General features: G+C 44.3%; 1 protein-coding gene across 1 annotated transcript; it reads left to right on the top strand.

Annotated features, from left to right (window-relative positions):
* Positions 1-2,942: 2,942 nt before the first annotated feature.
* On the top strand, positions 2,943-19,635 carry AOC3 (amine oxidase copper containing 3). The gene is made up of 4 exons (XM_075277282.1): positions 2,943-4,576; positions 15,607-15,892; positions 16,229-16,358; positions 18,757-19,635. Exons 1-4 carry the CDS (start codon positions 2,986-2,988, stop codon positions 19,039-19,041), a joined length of 2,292 nt encoding a protein of 763 aa, XP_075133383.1. The 5' UTR covers positions 2,943-2,985; the 3' UTR covers positions 19,042-19,635.
* Positions 19,636-21,162: the final 1,527 nt, after the last annotated feature.

The following is a 21,162-nucleotide window of genomic DNA, read 5'->3' as shown; positions in this document are numbered from 1 at the left end:
TAATCAGACGATCACATGATCATGGACTGTCCATCACATGACACTGGATGTAAGCAAAATGAATGACAGCAAGCAGAGATCTAGAAAACCATGAGGAATCGATACAGAAAGTATATTGGAAAATTGTACAACGTTTCTTAATACAAACAATAACATTTGTCGTTCAATATTTGTCTGAAACTGGACAAACCCTTTAAGAAATGCAATTGAAAAAATGAACTCAGAGGTATAGATATTAAGGATATTGGACACTATGCAGTATGTTTGTAGATTTCTCCTTGCCAAATAAAAGAATATACCAACAATAGTTATAATTCAGTATTTTTGTTTTATTGAAATTCGTAAATAGTAAACTATAAGTATTCTGTTACAGCTGGTTTATCCATTGTAGTCTAGACAAGCGAGTCCTGGAGAAGCCATGTGACTACATGGAAAAGGTTATTCCCAATCTTACAGCTTGCTCGATGGACTGAGTTTCCTATTGGCCATGCTGGGAGAGGGACTCCAAGCAATATAGTTATGTATTATGTCAGGAGTCCCTTCCTCCCAGCGACATACTGTCCTTTACAGATTACACTATGGGACAGTATGTTGCTGGGACACAGGGACTCCTGGCATCATACATAACTATAATGGTGGAGGTTAAGCTCCAGGCAAAGTGTGCAGGCTGATAAATGTGGCACACATACAGACCAAGCTGTCAGACCTTCCATCTCTGGACCCACACCCATTTAATGAACAAAGGTCCCCTGACCCCATTCTACCTGGTTAAGTGGTCTCTGTTGGCTATATTAAGGCTGCAGTTGAATATATAGGTTGCCAGGTGTAGTACAGTAAGCTTAGCCGTTTTCTGTAATCCCAGACCCCTCAACATTTAATTGCAGCCTGACTGTTGCGGCTAGCAGTTACTAGGCCTGAGAGGGTAAGGGGTAAATTTGCCAGATTATGTGGATTTTCCATGTATGCCTATGGGCCCTATTAGACAGGACGATATTCAGCTTTCTGGTCATCTTTTATGCAGGATAAATGAAGCAGATTATCAGCAGCATCTCTGTAAACCATGCGGCCGCATGGGGAGAGAAAATCAGAGTAGAGAGCTCAGTTTGCATTGGTCTGTGTAATGCAAACTAGTGGCGAACAATGTGATTCTTATTGATAGGCACTTCTGCAAGTGGAGTCCTGGCTATGCAATATGGCCTTAAAGGGGTTTTCCCATCTCAGTGTTTCAGCAGTCTGGCTACAGTCTTTTCATCTCACTTCCTGTATTTCTCCGCCCTCTAGCTAAGAGGGTAGGAGAAGTCTCACAACACTTATACAGATCAGATAATATACAGATGCTTGTACAGAATGGACTCAGAGTTATCTATGTGTTTACATAGAGAGATAACAGACCAGGCTTTATAAGTAAACTGCAATTCGCTGAACAATTGTCTTGCCAGCAGAGCGGTGAGTGACGTCACTTGTCCTATAGGTCCATGGTTATAGCAACACTGTAAACAATGGGAGGAATAAAGTCACACAGCAGGAGAACAAAGCAGAATTTCTAAGTTTTAAGTCTTGACATGAGGGAGGACACTCGTTCCCATTGCTCTTTCAGGTTATCGCATAGCTCATCTTTCATGGTGTGATAGTTTTTAGAGATGAGCGAGTACTCGCATAAAAACTAATAGTGTGACTTTCCTATCTTCGTATCCAAGCAGTGGAGCAGACCGGACTGGCAGGAGCTCAGGATAGATGGATTCAAATGTAGACACGATAATATGATGAACCCACGTGGGTTTATTTGACCCAAGAGCAGCGACAAGTGATAATACTGTAATAATTACTGTAATAGCCTTGGCAGTAGTGGTATTAAATGCAGTCCTGTTGGTGTCTTTCCTGAGGCTAACTGCTGGACAAAAACTGATGCCTTCACAAGCCCAAGTATAAACCAGTCCTGTCACACAGCTATGAAAAACTAAAATGGCTGCAGGGAGTGACATGGACCAGGGCTTTGCCTAAAACCATGCCCAGAGAGAAAAAACTTTATTAACAAGAACAAGGGCGTGCAGCATGCAAATTCTGGCCAGCAGATGGCAGCAACAACAATGCACTGAAATAACATGGAAAGGAATTAGTAATATAGGACATTTAAAGGGGTATTCCCATGTCACATACTCACCAGTCTTCATGCTGTAAAATCTTCTTTCTTCCTGGTTTCCTGCATCATTTGGTGGGCGGGGTTTCACATGCAACCTGCCGTTTAGCTCCGCCCCCAAATTAGCATGTAGCTCCGCCCACCCATATTGGACTATGAAGTACAGGCAGCAGCAACTCCATTCTGTGTTACATACAGAGACTGCCTGTCTCGGCCATAATGAACACAATTGAATTAGCTAGCCTGATAACTGGGAGAACAGAAGAAATGAAAGCAGCTCCTCTCCTCTATCTGATAGCAGGAAGGTAGGTCACATGGTGTAGACACAGGAATAGCTAGATACACAGGCTCGCTCCCTGCACTTAGCCCCTCCTCCCTCCCCCCTGAGAGCAGGCAGATACATCACTTGACTTTTGAGCAGATAAGTCAAGGGCTGTGTCAACAATGAATTGAATAAAGTAATATAGTGGACAAACAAAGCAGTTTGTCTGAAGCAGTGTATTTAGGAAAGGTCTTACATTCACATTAACAAGCAGTATAGATAGGATCCTTGTGATGGGACAACCCCTTTAACTAATAAATATGAGGAGAACAGCACACATATAATTTTATTTGATTAAATTTAATTTCACCAAAATAGTTTTCAAGAATGGTTTCAATTAAAATCATCCGTGTTATCCTCTTGAAACTGGGAACTTTGCCCACTGCAATATGGTTTTCTGCTATTTTCAGAGTTCTCCTCCCCCTTCATCGTAAGTTACACAACCGTTTTGTATTTTAGACAATTTATTCTGTGTGTTTGAAGGACGTCTTGCTTCCTTCTTAGCACATATTCTTTCCTCGCTATCATGAACCTGAAGGCTGTGCTCGTACTCTTGGCTGTGGCATTGGTAACTATTTTGGCACTGGTTTCTGTTTTACTCTCAGGAGCAGGAAAGTCTTCCGAAAGCTGTTCTTCTCAACCGCAACATGGAAATCTTAAATCTAATGTTGCCCGGCAGAAAAGTGACAAAGGCTCAGTATTTTCCGATCTAACACCAGAAGAGTTTTCAGCAACCGTTGACTACCTGAAAAAAAATCTTGGCAAGAAACTGGTCATTGCAGCTGATGCAAAGCCTACAGAAAATTGCATTTACTATGTTGATATAAAATACCCCCCCAAACAACAGGTTCTAAATTACTTAGACCAAGGAGGAGAAAAACCCAAACGGGAGGCTTTTGCCGTTGTCTTCTTTGGAGATCAAGAGGAACCTAACATTACAGAATATGTGGTCGGTCCTCTTCCCAACCCATCATACAGCCATGACATTACATTGGAAAAATACAAAGAAAAAGTTCCTTACCACCGTCGTCCCGTGATTGGAAAAGAGTATGCTGATGCTTATGATTTGGTGTATCAAAATGAATTTTCTATGGCACCAAAGTTTTTACGAGCCCTTGGGTATGATGGAACCAATTTTGCTGCTCTTACCACAGTCCCGAGAGGTTTCAAATCTGGAGATAGAAGCACTTGGTTTGTTTTATTTCTCAAAATGACAGAAAGCTGTTTTGCTGTCCAACCAGTTGGACTGGAGCTACTTCTGGATCACAAAAGTTTGGAGGTCTCAAAGTGGAAAGTAACAAAAGTTTTCTACAATGGTGCTTACTTCTCGAATATGGCTGATCTGGAAAAGCAGTTCAATGCAGGTAAAGTTGAAGTGATAGAAATCAAAAAGGTTTCACCGGAAAATGATATTGGCTCTATGAAACCAAAGGTTACTCCTCAACCAGGAGCACCACAGCAGTTTGACCCATCTGGTAATCGGTACACAATTGACAAGAACCAAGTTACTTTCCAATCATGGAGCTTTACCTATGGCATGAACGTAAACACCGGTTTGCGTCTTTTTGATATCAAATTTAATAATGAACGTATTGCTTACGAAATTAGTACTCAAGAGGCCATTGCAATTTATGGATCTAATGCACCTGGAGGAATGATCACTAGATACCTGGATGGTAGCTTTGGCATTGGAAGATTCTCATTTGAGTTAGTGAGGGGTGTTGACTGCCCTTATCTTGCCACGTACATCGATGCTCATTTTCTGATGGAATCTGAAACCCCTGAAACGACTAAGAACGCCATATGCATCTTCGAGCAAAATTTAGGTGTACCTCTTCGACGACACTATTCCAATATGCACTCCATGTATTATGGTGGACTTGCCAGCACTGTATTAATTGTTCGAGCCATTTCAACTCTCATTAATTATGATTATGTTTGGGATTTCATCTTCTATCAAAATGGAGTCATTGAAGCCAAGATACATGCCACGGGATATATCAGCTCTTCATTCTACTTTGCTGATGGAAAGGAGTATGGGTCAAGGGTGGGTGAGCATACATTAGGAACACTCCACACTCATTTTATCAATTACAAAGTGGATTTGGATGTTGGAGGTAAGACATATAGCAAAATTTCAATTTCTATACATAGTACAAATATGGCAATGTATGCCTTTACTGGTATTGTAAGTAGTGTGCATAGGTTTAGTATAGTGAGACTTGTGTTAGAATCTATATGATGATATAAGTGATGCAAGAGGTTCTTGAATTTGGCAATTCCTCTTAGTTAGAACTGTCCCTGTTGGACATCCATTGATCAGCTGGAACCTATGAGAAAACCTGGCATAAAGTGTTCAATTTTCTTAAAGCACCACCAAAGGGGAAAATAAGCATTACATATTGGGCAATCAAATCAATGGGATGCCTTTAGATTGCAGGATAGGATGGGTCCTCCAGATCTTTGTAACCACTCTTGTCTGTGGCCAGCCAATGGGTATTCTGAAAAAAAAAAATCAAAACAACTTAGAATGGGTTAAAATAATAAAAGAACTTATCCTACCAATCCTTCTCTGGTGTCAACACTTCCTTCAATAACAAATGTGATTGATGTTTAGCCCTGGACAATGCCTTGAACTGTGAACTTCCTCTATTAAGTATGTATTGCACAGCCAGATCTCCCCCATCCGAGTGCTGATCAGCGAATGCGTTGGTCAGCATTCATTTGCAGCAACTTTATAACACAGGCCAATGCAAAGTGAATGGGGGAGGAACAATCTCTGCTGCAATTATTCCACCCCCATTTGGCTGCACTGACAATCGACAATCGTTCCTTGGAGCGCTCGTTGTCAATAATTTACCTGAATATTTGCCAATAGGGCCTTAATGGGGTACAAAAAGTGTTCTAAACTGGAATCCTCCTTAACCACCTTCTTGGTATTCTCTGAATGTGTATGATGGAAATTTTAAGTGACAGTATATCATGCGTTACATAGCAGATATCCACCAGCAGCTTCAAGTATACCCCTCCTCATAATGAGGTTATCCATCAGGAAACTGCCAGTGGTGCAATACACTACATTAATAGTAGTATATTGTAAAGACACTGGATGTTCAAGACCTCTGGTGGGACTAAATTAGAGTAACTTAACAAAAATAATAAATAACTATTATTGGTATTATCACATCTGAAAATGTCCAAACAATGAATTCTGTAATGGAAAATCTGAAAAAAAAAGAATACATTTACAGTGGCTTAATTGCTGTTTGCTCAGTCACCTCTCCTGGCCAAAAAAGTGATAAAGCCAGGGCCGCACCTTTAATGAGGCGGCCTCAGGCAGCACTATGGAAGGGGTGGAAGCCACAGCAATTTATTTTTTTCTTCTAAACTAGCGCTGGAGAGGGTCGCTCTAAAAACAAACCGAGCAGCCCTCTTCTGAGCTGGTTTAGACCTTTGCGTCTCAGCGCAGGCAGCGTCATCGCGCCTCCTGTGCTGAGACACAGACGTCTTATTGCCGGATGAAAGGAGGAGGAGACAACAGCAGCAGGAGAAGCTGCGTGGTAGGTGAGTAACATACTTTTTTTTGGGGGGGGAGTGAGCAGTCCTGGGCCTAGGCTGCGATCCCACTACCGCTAATATTATACTCTGGGGTATTTTCAGACCCCTGAGTATAATAATTGGAACCCCAGGGGAGGTGAGGAAACATAATAAACAGTGTTACTCATCTCTCCGAGATCTGAAGTTAATCCTAGCTACAGGCTTCAGGCCTGTATGGTAATGTCCCAGACGGCATGCGGTATGGGACATTAACAAATAGGCCAGAAGTCTGTGCTAGCAGTAACAGCCTGTTACTGCTAGCACAGGCTTTGAGCCTGTATGGAACTGCTATCACAGGCTTCGGGCCTGTATGGTAAAGTCCCATATGTCACGTGGTCTGGGACATTACCATACAGGCCCGAAGCCTGTGCTAGAAGTACCATACAGGTCCAAAGTCTGTGCTAGCAGTAACAGGCTGTCATACCTCCCAACTTTTGAAAAGTAGAAAGAGGGACAAAATGTGGCAAATTTGGCTCATTCATTTTTCATGTGCTCCCACACAGTATAATGCTCCTACAGTCACCCGTAAATTATGTCCCCCCTCCATCTCTCTCCCAGTTTCATATACACCCTTCATCTGCCCCTAGTTTCATGTCCCCCCTCCATCTCTGTCCCCAGTTTCATATCTCTCCAGTTTCATGTCCCCCCATCTCTGCCCAGTTTCATGCCATTCTCCCCCCCTTCATCTGCCCCAGTGTCATGCCGTTCTCCCCCCTTCATTTGCCCCAGTGTCATGCCTTTCTCCCCCCCTTCATCTGCCCTAGTGTCATGCCATTCTCCCCCCTTCATCTGCCCCAGTGTCATGCTTTTCTCCCCCCTTCATCTGCCCCAGTGTCATGTTGTTCTCCCCCCCTTCATCTGCCCCAGTGTCATGCTGTTCTCCCCCCTTCATCTGCCCCAGTGTCTTGCCGTTCTCCCCCCCTTCATCTGCTCCAGTGTCATGCCGTTCTCCCCCCTTCATCTGCCCCAGTGTCATGCCTTTCTCCCCCCCTTCATCTGCTCCAGTGTCATGCCGTTCTCCCCCCTTCATCTGCCCCAGTGTCATGCCGTTCTCCCCCCCTTCATCTGCTCCAGTGTCATGCCGTTCTCCCCTGCCTTCATCTGCCCCCAGTTTCATAGGCCCCCTACATTATGTTCCACCTTAATGTTTAACAGAAACAAACACTTACACTCACCTTCCATCACTCCCCAGCCGCTCTCTCCACTCTCTCACTCATACACATAGTTGTAGGCGCGATGTGATGTCATCACATTGTGGCTACAAATGCCGGAGCTCAGCGTTAAAGCAGGAGCTGAGCTGTGACATCTCCTGCTTTAAACGCCTATGTCAGGGGTCCTCAAACTTTTTAAACAGTGGGCCAGTTCACTGTCCCTCGGACCATTGGAGGGCCGAAATATAGTTTAAAGGGATTCTACCATTAAAATCACATTTTTTCTCGATAACACGTAGGAATAGCCTTAAGAAATGCTATTCTTCTCCTACCTTTAGATGTCTTTCTTAAGGCTATTCCTATGTGTTATTGAGAAAAAATGGAGATGAATGCAACCGTGGGGTGGAGGGGGACACTCAATTTTCAATCTTAGGGGGCGTTCACACTTGTGCTCGGTGTCTGGTGTATGCATTCCATCGGGTTTCCATCTTCAGTCCCAGCGAAACAGACGGAAACCCGGCAGTCACCTTTATAAACCACTAGCTATAGTCCGCGACTTCGTCCGCTGTCCCCTCACCCTTGCGCGATCCACCTGCAGCGCGGCCCGTGGCCCTCCATGGCCCTTTCCTTGTGGCCAGCGCGGTCACTTCCCACAGCGTCGTGGGCCAGGACCCCACGGCCCCGCTGCTGCACCTCTGGCCCTCCCCTTTCCCTCCACCTTCACCCTCGGCTCTCCCCTTACCCCCCACCCGCGTCCCCGGCCCCCTTTCGAGTGGCAGTCACCTCCTACATCTACCTCTTTCCCCCAGCACCACCCACCCTTGACCTTGGTTACCTTCCCCCCCCCCCCTTTCCACATGTTCAATCTGCCCCCCCCCCCCCCCCACTTGCCTTCTGCCCTCTGGTGTGAAACCCGACCCCCCGGCCCCCTCTCTAACCCCTACCACCAGCACCTCCCCTAAACCAGCAACCCCCCTACCGATCACCCATGCCCCACCACCCCTCTCCCCCTTAAGCAAGCCGGCGATCCCTGTTCCCGCAGCACAGCTAAGACGGCATTTCCTCTGCCGGCACTTCTATGTTCGTGTTCCGCACTGGAGCAAGCTGTGGGGCCGGCATCACGTTACTGTGGCAGCTGGGAGCCGTGCGCAGGGTCCCCGGGCTGTCGGTCTTTCGCTCCTACTGCAGCCTATGGCACGTAACCTGCAGTAGAAGCGCCGGTTTTATGCTATGCTATAACAGGGCTTCTATTGCAGGTTACGTAGCCTAGGCTGCAGTAGGAGCAAAAGACCGACAGGACGGGGACCCTGTGCAAGGCTCCCGGCTGCCATAGGAACATGACGCCGGCCCTGGAGCTTGGTCCGGGTGCCGACGCGGAGAAGGAATATAGCAGAGAAGGAGCAGCGCAGCGCCCACGCACCGGCAGAGGACATCAGGACAGGTCAGCTGTGACTGAGGCGGCGTTAGGGTTAATGGAGATGATCGTTGCGGACACTGGCCACCCCCCACCCCGCTGGACTCACCTTGTGTATGGTGTGTAGTCCGCAACATCTGCCGGTCCTGTGTAGCCGGCCGGCATGCCGGCAGTGTGTAGGCGGGCTGGGATGGCAGCGGCGGCTGGAGCATATGGGCTGCCGCCATGTTGACTACGGTGTTCCCGGTCAATTGGCCCGCCCACACTTTGCCGGCAACGTAGTAGTATGGTGTAGTATGGTTCTGCAGCGCTGGCTCCATAGCCCGCCCACACCCTGCCATAGGAGGTGCGTGGAAAGACCTGGACTGGCGTAATGCCAGCTCCTACATCAGAGCAGGAGAGAACTTTGGAGGGTCGCGGTGGCGATTTGGGGTGAGTGACCCACATTTAAAGTAGCCTATTCTTCCTTCCTGGGCAATATGTCGGTGTGTGTGAAATTTCAACAAAATCCATTCAGGCGTTTGGCTGTGATTGAGGAACAAACATCCGAACACACAAACATCCAAACACACAAACCCACAAACTCACAAACTTTCACATCCTACTAATATTATAAATGTGAAAGTTTGCGTGTTTGGATGTTTGGATGTTTGTGAGTTTGGATGTTTGTTCCTCAATCACGCTAAAACGCCTGGATGGATTTGTGTGCAATTTTCCACAAACATAGTTTTCCCTTAGGATTGAGTCACAGGCTACTTTTGGCGCCACTAAACAACATGGCTTCCTAGCAGGAGACTCACAAAAGCAGGACTCCTAGCCCCAGCTATAGACTCACACACACTGCCTGGCATTTCCTGCCTCAACCTGCCTGCACACTCCTTACTGTCTCCTCAGGAGTAGCCCTCACTCTACTCACTCACATTTACATATAGCTTCCCACTATATAACACATCACATTGTCTGTATCACGACATACACAATACAACACATCACATTGTCTGACACAATACAACACATCACATTGTCTGTATCACGACATACACAATACAACACATCACATTGTCTGTATCACGACATACACAATACAACACATCACATTGTCTGTAACACGACATACACAATACAACACATCACATTGTCAGACACAATACAACACATCACATTGTCTGTATCACGACATACACAATACAACACATCACATTTTCTGACACAATACAACACATCACATTGTCTGACACAATACAACACATCACATTGTCTGTATCACGACATACACAATACAACACATCACATTGTCTGTATCACGACATACACAATACAACACATCACATTGTCTGTATCACGACATACACAATACAACACATCACATCACATCACATTTGCTAGGCCACCAAACTTTTTACAGCACTTTTACAGTTTCACACGTCTGTGTCCGCCCAATTCTCAAATCACCGCAGACGAAGTCACGGGTAAAAGCTAGTTTATAATATTACTAGCTGGTACCCGCGACTTCGTCTGCGGTGATTGTAGTAGTGGGTATATACAGGCGCGGGTAAAGTTTTCGTAGTGTTTATAAGGTATGGGATATGAAATGTAACTTTGTATCTTGTTTTTGCTGTAATTCAGACAATACATGAGACTTTTGTGTTGCAGTTACTTTGTATTTGAGCTGCTATATATACGGTGTTGGGAGAAACTTTAAATAGTGACTTTGGGACAGAAGTATTTGAAGTTAACCCTTTCCCGCCGATGGCATTTTTTGATTTTCATTTTTGACTCCCCTCCTTCTAAATCCCATAACTTTTTTATTTCTCCGCTCCCAGAGCCATATGAGGTCTTAATTTTTCCTGGGACAAATTTTTCTTCCTGATGCCACCATTAATTATTTTATATAATGTACTGGGAAGCAGGGAAAAAATTCAGAATGGGGTGGATTTGAAGAAAAAATGCATTTCTGCGACTTTCTTACGGGCTTTGGTTTTACGGCGTTCACTGTGCAGCCAAAATGACCTGTCCCCTGTATTCTGTGTTTCGTTACGATTCTGGGGATACCAAATTTATATGGTTTTATTTACATTTTGACCCCTTAAAAAAAATCCAAAACTGTGTTTAAAATTTTTTTTTTGAAAAATCGCTATATTCCGACAGCCGTAACTTTTTTATACGTGCGTGTACGGGGATGTATAGGGCGTCTTTTTTTGCGGGACTGGGTGTACTTTGTAGTTCTACCATTTTCGGGAAATGTTATTGCTTTGATCACTTTTTATTCAAATTTTTATCAGAATCAAAACAGTGAAAAAACAGCGGTTTGGCACTTTTGACCATTTTTCCCGCTACAGCGTTTACCGAACAGGAAAAATATTTGTATAGCTTTGTAGAGCGGGCGATTTTGGACGTGGGGATACCTAACATGTATGTGTTTCACAGTTTTTAAGTACTTTTATATGTGTTCTAGGGAAAGGGGGGTGATTTGAATTTTTAATCCTTTTTTTTTATATATATATATATATATATATATATATTTTTACTTTTTTTAAAAAAATTTTTTTGCATTTTTTAGACCGCCTAGGGGTATTGACATGGTTGGGGGGTGTCGCGGATTGTCAGAGCGGTGGGGGTCGGCAAACATGGCTGCTCCGGAGCGTTAAAGAGCGCCTCCTGGAGTATCGTTAAGGTGAGGGGCAAAGTGGTAAAGTATATGTATATGAGATTGTGTGGGGTTAGGGGCTAGGTTGCAGAGGGCAATATGAATTTTGGGGCTTGCTATGGTCCAAAGTGTGTGAGATTGCAGAGATGGTGATGTGAGTTTGGGTTTTGTGGGTGTCCTGGCACAAACATATGTGCGCTATTGTGACGAAAAGTAGCCTATTGTTTAATCGGGTGTAATGACTATGTTTGTGGAAAATTTCAGCCGAATCGGTCGAGCGGTTTTTCCGTGATTGAGGAACAAACATCCGAACATGCAAACATCCAAACACACAAACCCACAAACTCACAAACTTTCACATTTATAATATTAATAGGATTAGGACTCAATTGAATGGGTTTGTAAATGTGACCACCAGTGTCCGCCTGTGGCCTGTCCACGGGGAAACCGTTTTTTTTAGCCAAATGCAAAGTCAGACATGCAGGACTTTGTGTCCGGCTTAAAAACGGCTTAAAAAACGGTTTCCCTGCAGACACGCCACAAGCGGATACTGGTGGTCACCTTTACAAACCCATTCAATTGAATGGGTTTTAAAGGTGACTGCCGGGTTTCTGTCCCCTGTCCAGTTTCGCTGGGACTGAAGATGGAAACCCGACAGAATGCAGACACCAGACACCGAGCACAAGTGTGAACGCCCTCTGAGGTGTTATTTATCCTACAGTAAGATATTATACTGCTTACTTCAGGGGGCGCAGGTAGGGTCCGTCCAGGAAGGCAGCAGGCACTGAACCTGACCAGTGAGACCACTGCTGAGCGGCACAGCAAACTGTAGGACAGTAGTGGCTTTACTTACTGTAATTTGGGCTGCGTCAGGTTAGGTCGCGTTGCTAGGGTGACCTGACTGACGAAGTGACGGAGGGGCACAGTTGACTATATTGGGCTAGGCCATGGAGACAGCACGCTTCACTTTACCTATTGGAGGGCATCGCTCCTGATGTCTGTGCGACCTGCTCTGCCTCCGGTGTCTGCCTGTGTCCTCCTGCTACATCGCTTGTATGCGATGTAAGGAGGATACAGGAGGCACCGCTCCAGATGTCTGTGCAACCTGCTCTGCCTCTGATGTCCGCCTGTCACATCGCATGTATGCAGTGCAAGGAGGATACTGGAGGCAGATCAGGCGACGCAGACATAAGGAGCGGTGCCTCCTGTATCCTCCTTACATCGCATACAAGGGATGTGGCAGGAGGACAGAGGCGGACACCAGAGGCAGAGCAGGTCGCACAGGTCGAATCAGGAGCGGTGCCCTCCAATAGGTAAAGTGAAGTGCGCCTGGCCCGATCTCCCCAGGAGCTTCATTATAAATGCACGCCAGCTGGAGTTGTCAGCGGTCCGGACAGAAGTGCTTGGCGGGCTGCAGTTTGAGGACCCCTGGCCTATGTATTCAGCTCATCGGCATCCATAGGATGCCAATAAGTTGAAATCGGGACATACCTCCCTCCGACTGGGACCGTCCTGATTTCCGACCGGGACCGCGGGACAGGACACCAAAATCGTGAGTGTCCTGCGGTCCCGGTCGGAAATCAGGACGGTTGGGAGGTATGGGCTGTTACTAGCATAGGCTTCTGGCCTGTATGTTACAGCCAGCACAGGCTTTGGGCCTGTATGGTAATGTCCCAAACCACATGACGTCTGGGACATTACCATACAGGCCCGAAGTCTGCTAGGAGTAACATCGGATCCCGGAGAGGTGAGTAAAACTGTGTATTATGTTCCCTCACCTCCCCTGGGTTTCAGACCTCCACGGGGTCTGAAAAGTTTCTGCCTGATAAACTGGACAGGATACGGAAACCGTCAGTCACTTTTCAAACCCATTCACTTGAATGGGTTTGCAAAGTGTCCACCCTTGAGCGTCTTCTGCATCTCCTCGGTGAAACCGTTTCTTTTAACCGGACACAAAGTCGGAGATGCAAGACTTTATGTCCGGTTAAAAAAAAAATGGTTTCGCCGTGGAGAGGCTCAAGACGCTTACGGGCAGACACTGACTGCCGGGTTTCTGTGTCTTGTCCAGATTCTCGGACAGAAGACAGAAACCCACAAACCGGGCGCAGGTGTAGACCCGCCCTCATTTTGTAATGGTTTTATCTAAATTTTATCCTATTAATATTATAAATGTGAAAGTTTGTGAGTTTGGATGTTTGTGGGTTTGTGTGTTCGGATGTTTGTTAGTCAATCACGCAAAACCCGCTTGACCGTTTTGGCTGAAATTTTCCACAAACATAGTTAATACACCCCATTGCGCAATAGGCTACTTTTCGTCACAATAGCGCACATACGTTTTTCCCAGGACCCCCACAAAACCCCAAACTCACATCACTATCTCTGCAATCTCACACACTTTGGACCCCGATTTGGCTGAAATTTTCCACAAACATAGTCCCTACACTCGATTGCGCAATAGGCTACTTTTCGTCACAATAGCGCACATACGTTTTTCCCAGGACCCTTTGGATGTTCGGATGTTTGGCGGTCAATCACGCAAAAACCGCTCCACCGATTTGGCTGAAATTTTCCACAAACATAGTCCCTACACTCGATTGCGCAATAGGCTACTTTTCGTCACAATAGCGCACATACGTTTTTCCCAGGACCCTTTGGATGTTCGGATCTTTGGCGGTCAATCACGCAAAAACCGCTCCACCGATTTGGCTGAAATTTTCCACAAACATAGTCCCTACACTCGATTGCGCAATAGGCTACTTTTCGTCACAATAGCGCACATATGTTTTTCCCAGGACCCCCACAAAACCCAAACTCACATCACTATCTCTGCAATCTCACACACTTTGGACCATAGCAAGCCACAAAATTCATATTACCCCCTACAGCAGAGGTCAGCAACCCCTGGCACACATGCCAAGAGTGGCACTCCTGCCATATTTCACTGGCATGCCAGCAGCACAGGACCTGAAAGAGTTAAATAAAGTCTCTGCTAGAGCTGAGGCATAAGGACACTCCCCTTTGAGAGGGGTGCAGGAAACCCAGGGGGTGGAGCTTAATCGCTCAAGTCTCTGCCTGCTATAGTGATAGCTCCTGCCGAAGCTGCTAGCAAACTGAAAGTAAGAAACACACAGCTCCCTTCCTTTATTTCCTATTCTCATTAATGTCAGGCATGGGGTTATTAGTTTAGTGTTAGTAACTCCATGTACCTCACATTAATAGGAATAAACCCCATCATGTCCCTCATATTAACCCCTGTGTGCCCCATATAAAGGTTACTAATATGTGAGACATATGGAGGTACTAATAAAAGACCTCAGTAATGAAGATACTTAATTATTACCTCCAAGTCTCTCACATATCAGTAACTAGAGATGAGCGAGTACTGTTGGGATCAGCCGATCTGAACAGCACGCTCCATAGAAATGAATGGATGCACCTGGTACTTCCGCTTGGACGTAGCCAGCGCGCTTAACCCCCCGCGTGCCGGCTACGTCCATTCATTTCTATGCCAGCGTGCTGTTTGGATCGGCTGATCCCGACAGTACTCGCTCATCTCTATCAGTAACTCTTACACTGGGGTTAATGTGAGGGACATGATGGGGTTAACTGCTATTAATAAGAGGCACATGGAGTTACTAAACTGTCATGCACAGGGCCAGACTTTATGTTGCTTACTCAAAAGTATCCTGTGCCCAAAACTTACATGTACTGGCGGAAAATAACAAATCATACAATGTCGTATATCGAAGTATATTAACCTGAAATACCTCTGTCCCAAAGTCACTATGTACAGTTTATACCAACACCGTATAGCGGCTGAAATACAAATTACATTCAACACAAAAGTCTCATGTGCTCTCAGAATTACAGCAACAACAAGATACACAGTTACATTTTATATCCCATACCTTATACACAGTACGAAAACCTTATCCGCGCCTGTATATACCCACTTCTACAATCACCGCAGACGAAGTCGTGGGTACCAGCTAGTACTTTTATAATTGTTAAAAATACAAACAAGATTCAAACGGGATACACAAAATATATACATATACATATACATATATATATATATATATATATATATAATAAAATTATTACTATAAAATATTGTAAATGGATGATTAAAGTGGCCATAACAAGTCAAATAGATTAGACCAGTCAAAGAGACTGTCCACTTTTCACAATTCCTTATTTTTAGATGCATCTCAAAAAAGAAGTTGGTGAAAGGATGTCCTCCTTCTGGGACCCTCAGCCATGAGCTGTCATCTCTGAGGACCCCCAGAAATCTTTATTTCTGGAAGATGTAACATATTAATGAATTTGTTTTAATAGGAATTGGCAATTCAATTATGACTCAGGATATGAAGTTTAATCCTTTAAACATACCATGGCAACCAGAGGTCAAGATACAACGACCAAAAGTGGTACGAAGCGTATTGGAGACCGAGAACCAGGCAGCATTTGAGCAGAACACCATGACGCCCCGTTATATCCACTTCTCAAGCAACAAAACCAACAAATGGGGTCATCCTCGTTCCTACAGGGTCCAGATGGTCAGCTTTGCTGGAGACTTTTTACCAGAAGAAAGTCCAGTTCAGGAAGCAATGGGATGGGCCAGGTAAGTTTTGTTCCTTTGTTTTTATAGTCATGATGGTCCATGCAGCTGAGCTGCCCAGAAAAAAAACCAAGTGAAGTTGTTCAATCATTGGTGGAACATCTGTCAAGTTGCAGGTGAGCCAAACTATTGGTCATCACCCAAAAAGTATATGCCTTTAATTGTTTAGGATTAAGTGTAATGTATATACTTATGACTTTGTTGCACTCCATTGCTCTGTTATAGTCTACATTCACAAAGCAGCACTGAAAGTAACCATAGTTTGATCAATATGGGTCTGTGCACACACTGAAAATTTCTGACATGTGATGTCTTGTCTACATTGTCATGATTCTTAAGGTACAAGTTAGCAGTGACCAAACGTAAGGACGAGGAGGCTGAAAGTAGTTCCATCTACAATCAAAATGATCCTTGGACTCCCACTGTTGCATTCTCTAAGTTTATAAATAATGAGAATATACAAAACCAGGTAAAGAAGCAAGAAAATGTGGGGCAAATAACATGAATATTGTATCATAAGCAGTGTCAGACTGCGACAGTCCTGCAGCTCTGCTGTCTTCTTGAAGTCTTCACAGGCTGTGACATCCCAGGTCCCTTCCCTTAGGCTGCGGATTGGCCTCAGGGGTAACATGACGTCACAGGTAGTCACGTGCAGAGGGAAAAAAACAACAGAGCTGCAGGACCAAACCGTGTTGGGAGACCCTGGGGACAGGAGAGAAAGTTTAGGGGTTTTTTTTTTCAACGGTAGTTAAATAAAAAAAATTTTATCCTGCACAACCTATTTAACGTCCCCCAGGCTATTGGCTTCCATCACTGCAGGACATTAAACTGGGAGCAACTAGAGGGAGACATTAAACCATAGGGGTAGCTGGAGGGAGACATTAAACTGGGGGCAACTAGAGGCGGACAGGCCCCCCTCCTGCTACTCCCACAGTTTAATGTCCTTCTCCAGTGACCCCCCCATTGTTAAATGTCCCACTGCAGTTGTCCCCAATTTCATGTCCCTCTTAATGTCCCCTTCTAGTTGTCCCCAATTTCATGTCCCTCTTAATGTCCCCCCCAGTTTAAGTGCCCCCTTTCATCTGCCCCCAGTTTAATGTCCCTCCGTCATCTGCCCACAGTTTAATGTTCCCTTCCATCTCTGCCCCAGTTTCATGTCCTCTCTCCATCTGCCCCCAGTTTCATGCCCCCCCTTTGTCTGCCAACAGTTTAATATCCTCCTCAATGTGCCCCCTCTTCATCTGCCCCTAGTTTCATGTGTTCCCTTCATCATGTTCCCCCTCAATATGCCTTCAGTTTAAGATAGAAAACACAAATACTCACCTTCCCTCACTCCCTTGCTGCTCTGTGTGCAGTCTCAGTCACAGAGCTGTGGGTGCGATGTGAGTGACGTCATCATATTGCGCTTACTGCGATGGACTGTGGTGAAGCAGGAGCTGTCTGCCTATACCTCCTGCTTCACTTGCCAATGCATCTGCTTGCCCTAGACACAGGTAATTTGATACCAGGACATACCTTCTGCCAACCGTGACGGTGGGAGGTATGCTGATGCATTGGTCAGGAGCTCTATTGGGATTGTCAGGGGCCCAGCCCATGACCATCCAGATCAGGCCCCTAAACAATGCATTTGCATTCGCAAAATGAGGACTAATGGTCGGAGCTCGGGGCCCACCGGGGGATTCCAGAGATAACCATGATAGACCCAGACAAACATAAAAATCAATGTTACTTACCTCCCTTGGGATCGGGCACTCTCCCAGCTGATATCTTTAATGATGGTAGAGATGTCACTTGAGCCAGGCTTACGTTGCAATGCATAAGGACACAAGTCCAGCCCAAGTGACGTCTGTGATGTCACCAAGTGTAAGTAACAGTGTTTTTTATGTTCCCTCACCTCTCCTAGCCCTCCAATCATTACACTCTGAGGTCTGAAAAGACCCCAGAGCATAATGATAGCAGTGTTTGTGGGGTTCGCTGGCCCGCTGCCTTACTTTTTGATCCCACTCCTTCTAACGACCACTTCCGCAAAGGCGCAAACGGCCGTGAGCCGGAGCGAGGATCAGTAAGTAAATAGGGCCCGTTACCTGCTGGGTTACTTCAGCAGGTAACGGTCTATTAAAAAAAAAACAGGGGCCTGCTGGGTCCCCTAATGTTCAAGGCTCTGTGGTAGCCACTACCGGTGCTACTGCGGTATTTACACCTCTGGTTATGTCTATATGCACACTTACACAAGATAGACTGTTATCCTACTGGACATGAATACATTACATGTTGTACTCAATCTTTCCCTGCAAACCTAAGTAACAATCTACTTACCTAATGCTGATTTATAGAATGCTACCCTCAGGATTGCTAACGTTCACTGCTCTCTTTAAGGGGCATGTGCACTTTTACAATAATTGTGTTATTGCCCAAAACCTTTTACAATTAAAACCACGTATCACTTTTGTATAAATATTTTGTGTATACTAATAGGATCATTGGTCTTCATGGTTACAGACTACAAACAAATCCTGTGTAGTCTGATTAAGTAGTCCATCCTTTCTTTGTATCTCTTGTCTGTAACTAGAAACGGATGGAAGGGAGCATGACTACTGGATCTGGCTATAGAGGATTCGTTTGCAGTCTGCACCCATTAAAATGCATAGATCTGCACAGGAGTGGTAGTCACATTGCTACTATATGTCTAACATTCTTCTATTCATAAATCTTACATATATATATATATATATATATATATATATATATATATATATATATTTATATATATATATATATATATATATATATATATATATATATATATGTATCAATATAATCATGTCTATATGGAGTCCAACCTACTGTCCCTGTCTCCTTCCTCTTAGGACTTGGTCGCCTGGATCACAGTTGGGTTCCTTCACATTCCACACTCTGAGGACCTTCCAAACACAGCCACTCCAGGCAATGCTGTAGGATTTTTTCTCAGGCCCTACAATTATTTTGACATAGATCCTTCTGTACATTCATCAGATGGAGTTTATTTCCATAGTGAACAGGACTATGCATCATGTGAAGTGAACCAGCTTGCCTGCTTATCCAAAACGGCATCCTGTGCTCCCAAGATTCCTCCGTTCACTTACGAAGGCTTTAAAAATCTGGTGAATTTATAATGAAAATTTTTACTGTAAGTAATTTCTGTAATTATAAATCTTTGGAGGAAGTATCATGATCATAAAATTTTACAATTTTCCATCAAAACTGATTTATACAGCCACTTAATGAACTTGGGAGAACTTAATGAACTTGGGGGAATGTTAGGGAGAGAAAGACTGTAATATCCTCAGTTTATCCTAAAATTTACTATAATTTACAGTTTTCACCACAAATAAAAAAATCAACACATGAGACAAATATTCGACTGATCCCAGAATGAGGAAAGGTCATTGACTTAGAAACATAAAATCCAAGAAGCCTGACAAAGGATACTAACCAACCAACATATGTCCTTTAAAGGGGTTGGCCACTTTCAGACCAATATTGACAAACAAATGTACAATAAAAAAAAAAATACAATTTTCCAATATAATAATAAATAATAATAATAAATTTTATTTATATAGCACCAACATATTCCGCAGCGCTGTACAATTTGTAGGGTTCAAATACAGACAGAAAGATACATTACAAAGAAAGTTGTTTCACACAATGGGACTGAGGGCCCTGCTCGCAAGAGCTTACAATCTATGAGGTAGAGGGGGTGACACAAGAGGTAGCAGGGGCGGCATTGCTTATACTGTGGTCAGACACTTTTGTAATAGAGGTTACTGGCATTACACAAACTTAAAACTTTATGAGCCGTCAACAGTCGTGTCCTTTAACATGTGGATGGAGCTTGGACCTATAAAGTTAGCCTGAGATGACATCATATCATGTGGGGAAATGTGGGAGCGGGGACAGAGGAGGGTTAAGGGTTTACGTTAGACATTGTGATAGGCCTGTCTGAAAAGATGCGTCTTTAGTTTGCGTTTGAAACTGTAGAAATTGGGAGTTAATCTGATTGTCCGGGGTAGAGCATTCCAGACAAGTGGTGCAGCTCGGGAGAAGTCTTGTATACGAGCGTGGGAGGTTCTGATAATAGAGGATGTAAGTGTTAGGTCATTGAGTAAGCGGAGAACACGGGTTGGGCGGTAGACAGAGATGAGGGAGGAAATGTAGGGAGGTGCAGCATTATGGAGAGTCTTGTGGATGAGGGTGATAACTTTATATTTTATTCTATATTGAATAGGCAGCCAATATACTTTCTGTATCAATTCCTCACGGTTTTCTAGATCTCTGCTTGCTGTCATTCATTCTATTACTTCTAGTGGATGAAACTGACCATGGTCATGTGATGTACGGTCCATGGTCATGTGACGAGCACACAGGTGCACAGCTGATTACCATACAGATGTCTGATTACTGTGCTGTGAATATAACAAGCAGCACCTGTGTGCTCATCACATGACCATGGACCGTACATCACATGACCATGGACCGTACATCACATGACCATGGTCAGAGTTTCATCCACTAGAAGTAATAGAATGAATGACAGCAAGCAGAGATCTAGAAAACCGTGAGTTATTGATAAAGAAAGTATATTGGAAAATTGTATATCTTTTTATTGTACATTTGTTTGTCAATATTGGTCTGAAAGTGGCCAACCCCTTCAAGGTGTACCTCCACCTATAAATAGTACAGGTGAACATAAGAAACTTTGTAATATATCTTATTAAAGAAATAAGTTCCCTTCTTCATTTATCAGTTTGAGTTACTTTTTACATAGAAGTCTATGGGGATGGGGGAGGAGCAGGGTGCTGGAAAAGGTACATTCTGCTGTACTGTGAGTGACACACTGCTCTCTCTCTTACCACTGCACAGAATGAGACAATTAACAGCTTCTTCTTCCCCATCCCCTCTCCATAGACTTCTGTGTGTTAGCTGACTACAAATACAGATTCTATACATGTGAACAGTTTCAGTAAAGGTAAAGAGGAGAGGAAAAGAGAGACTAAGAACTGGAGAAGGAAACTTGTTTTTAGAATTGGTGGTACACTTTAATACATCGTTCCATGTGCACAGATCTACTGTGGCACATGGAGATCATACAGCTATATGCCACCATATAGTGCCTTTGTAGATCACCAGATTATATACCATATATATCATTCCCTACAGAGGTGAAACTTTAAGATACTGAGCCCCAGTGCAAAAACAATGCAGAATCTGTACTGGGGTCCCCTCTTACCATC

The sequence above is a fragment of the Leptodactylus fuscus genome, chromosome 6, assembly GCF_031893055.1.
Source record: "Leptodactylus fuscus isolate aLepFus1 chromosome 6, aLepFus1.hap2, whole genome shotgun sequence".
NCBI classification, from domain to species: domain Eukaryota; kingdom Metazoa; phylum Chordata; class Amphibia; order Anura; family Leptodactylidae; genus Leptodactylus; species Leptodactylus fuscus.
Note: the sequence above shows the minus strand (reverse complement) of the source record. Positions and strands in the feature narration are given on the sequence as shown.

What these genes read in the sequence shown, in the direction of transcription:
- AOC3 (XM_075277282.1), top strand. Translation starts at nt 2,986, where the DNA reads ATGAACCTGAAGGCTGTGCTCGTACTCTTGGCTGTGGCATTGGTAACT. An exon ending in GAAGCAATGGGATGGGCCAG is followed by an intron (nt 15,893 to 16,228) that starts GTAAGTTTTGTT and finishes ATGATTCTTAAG; the next exon opens with GTACAAGTTAGCAGTGACCA. An exon ending in ATGAGAATATACAAAACCAG is followed by an intron (nt 16,359 to 18,756) that starts GTAAAGAAGCAA and finishes CCTTCCTCTTAG; the next exon opens with GACTTGGTCGCCTGGATCAC.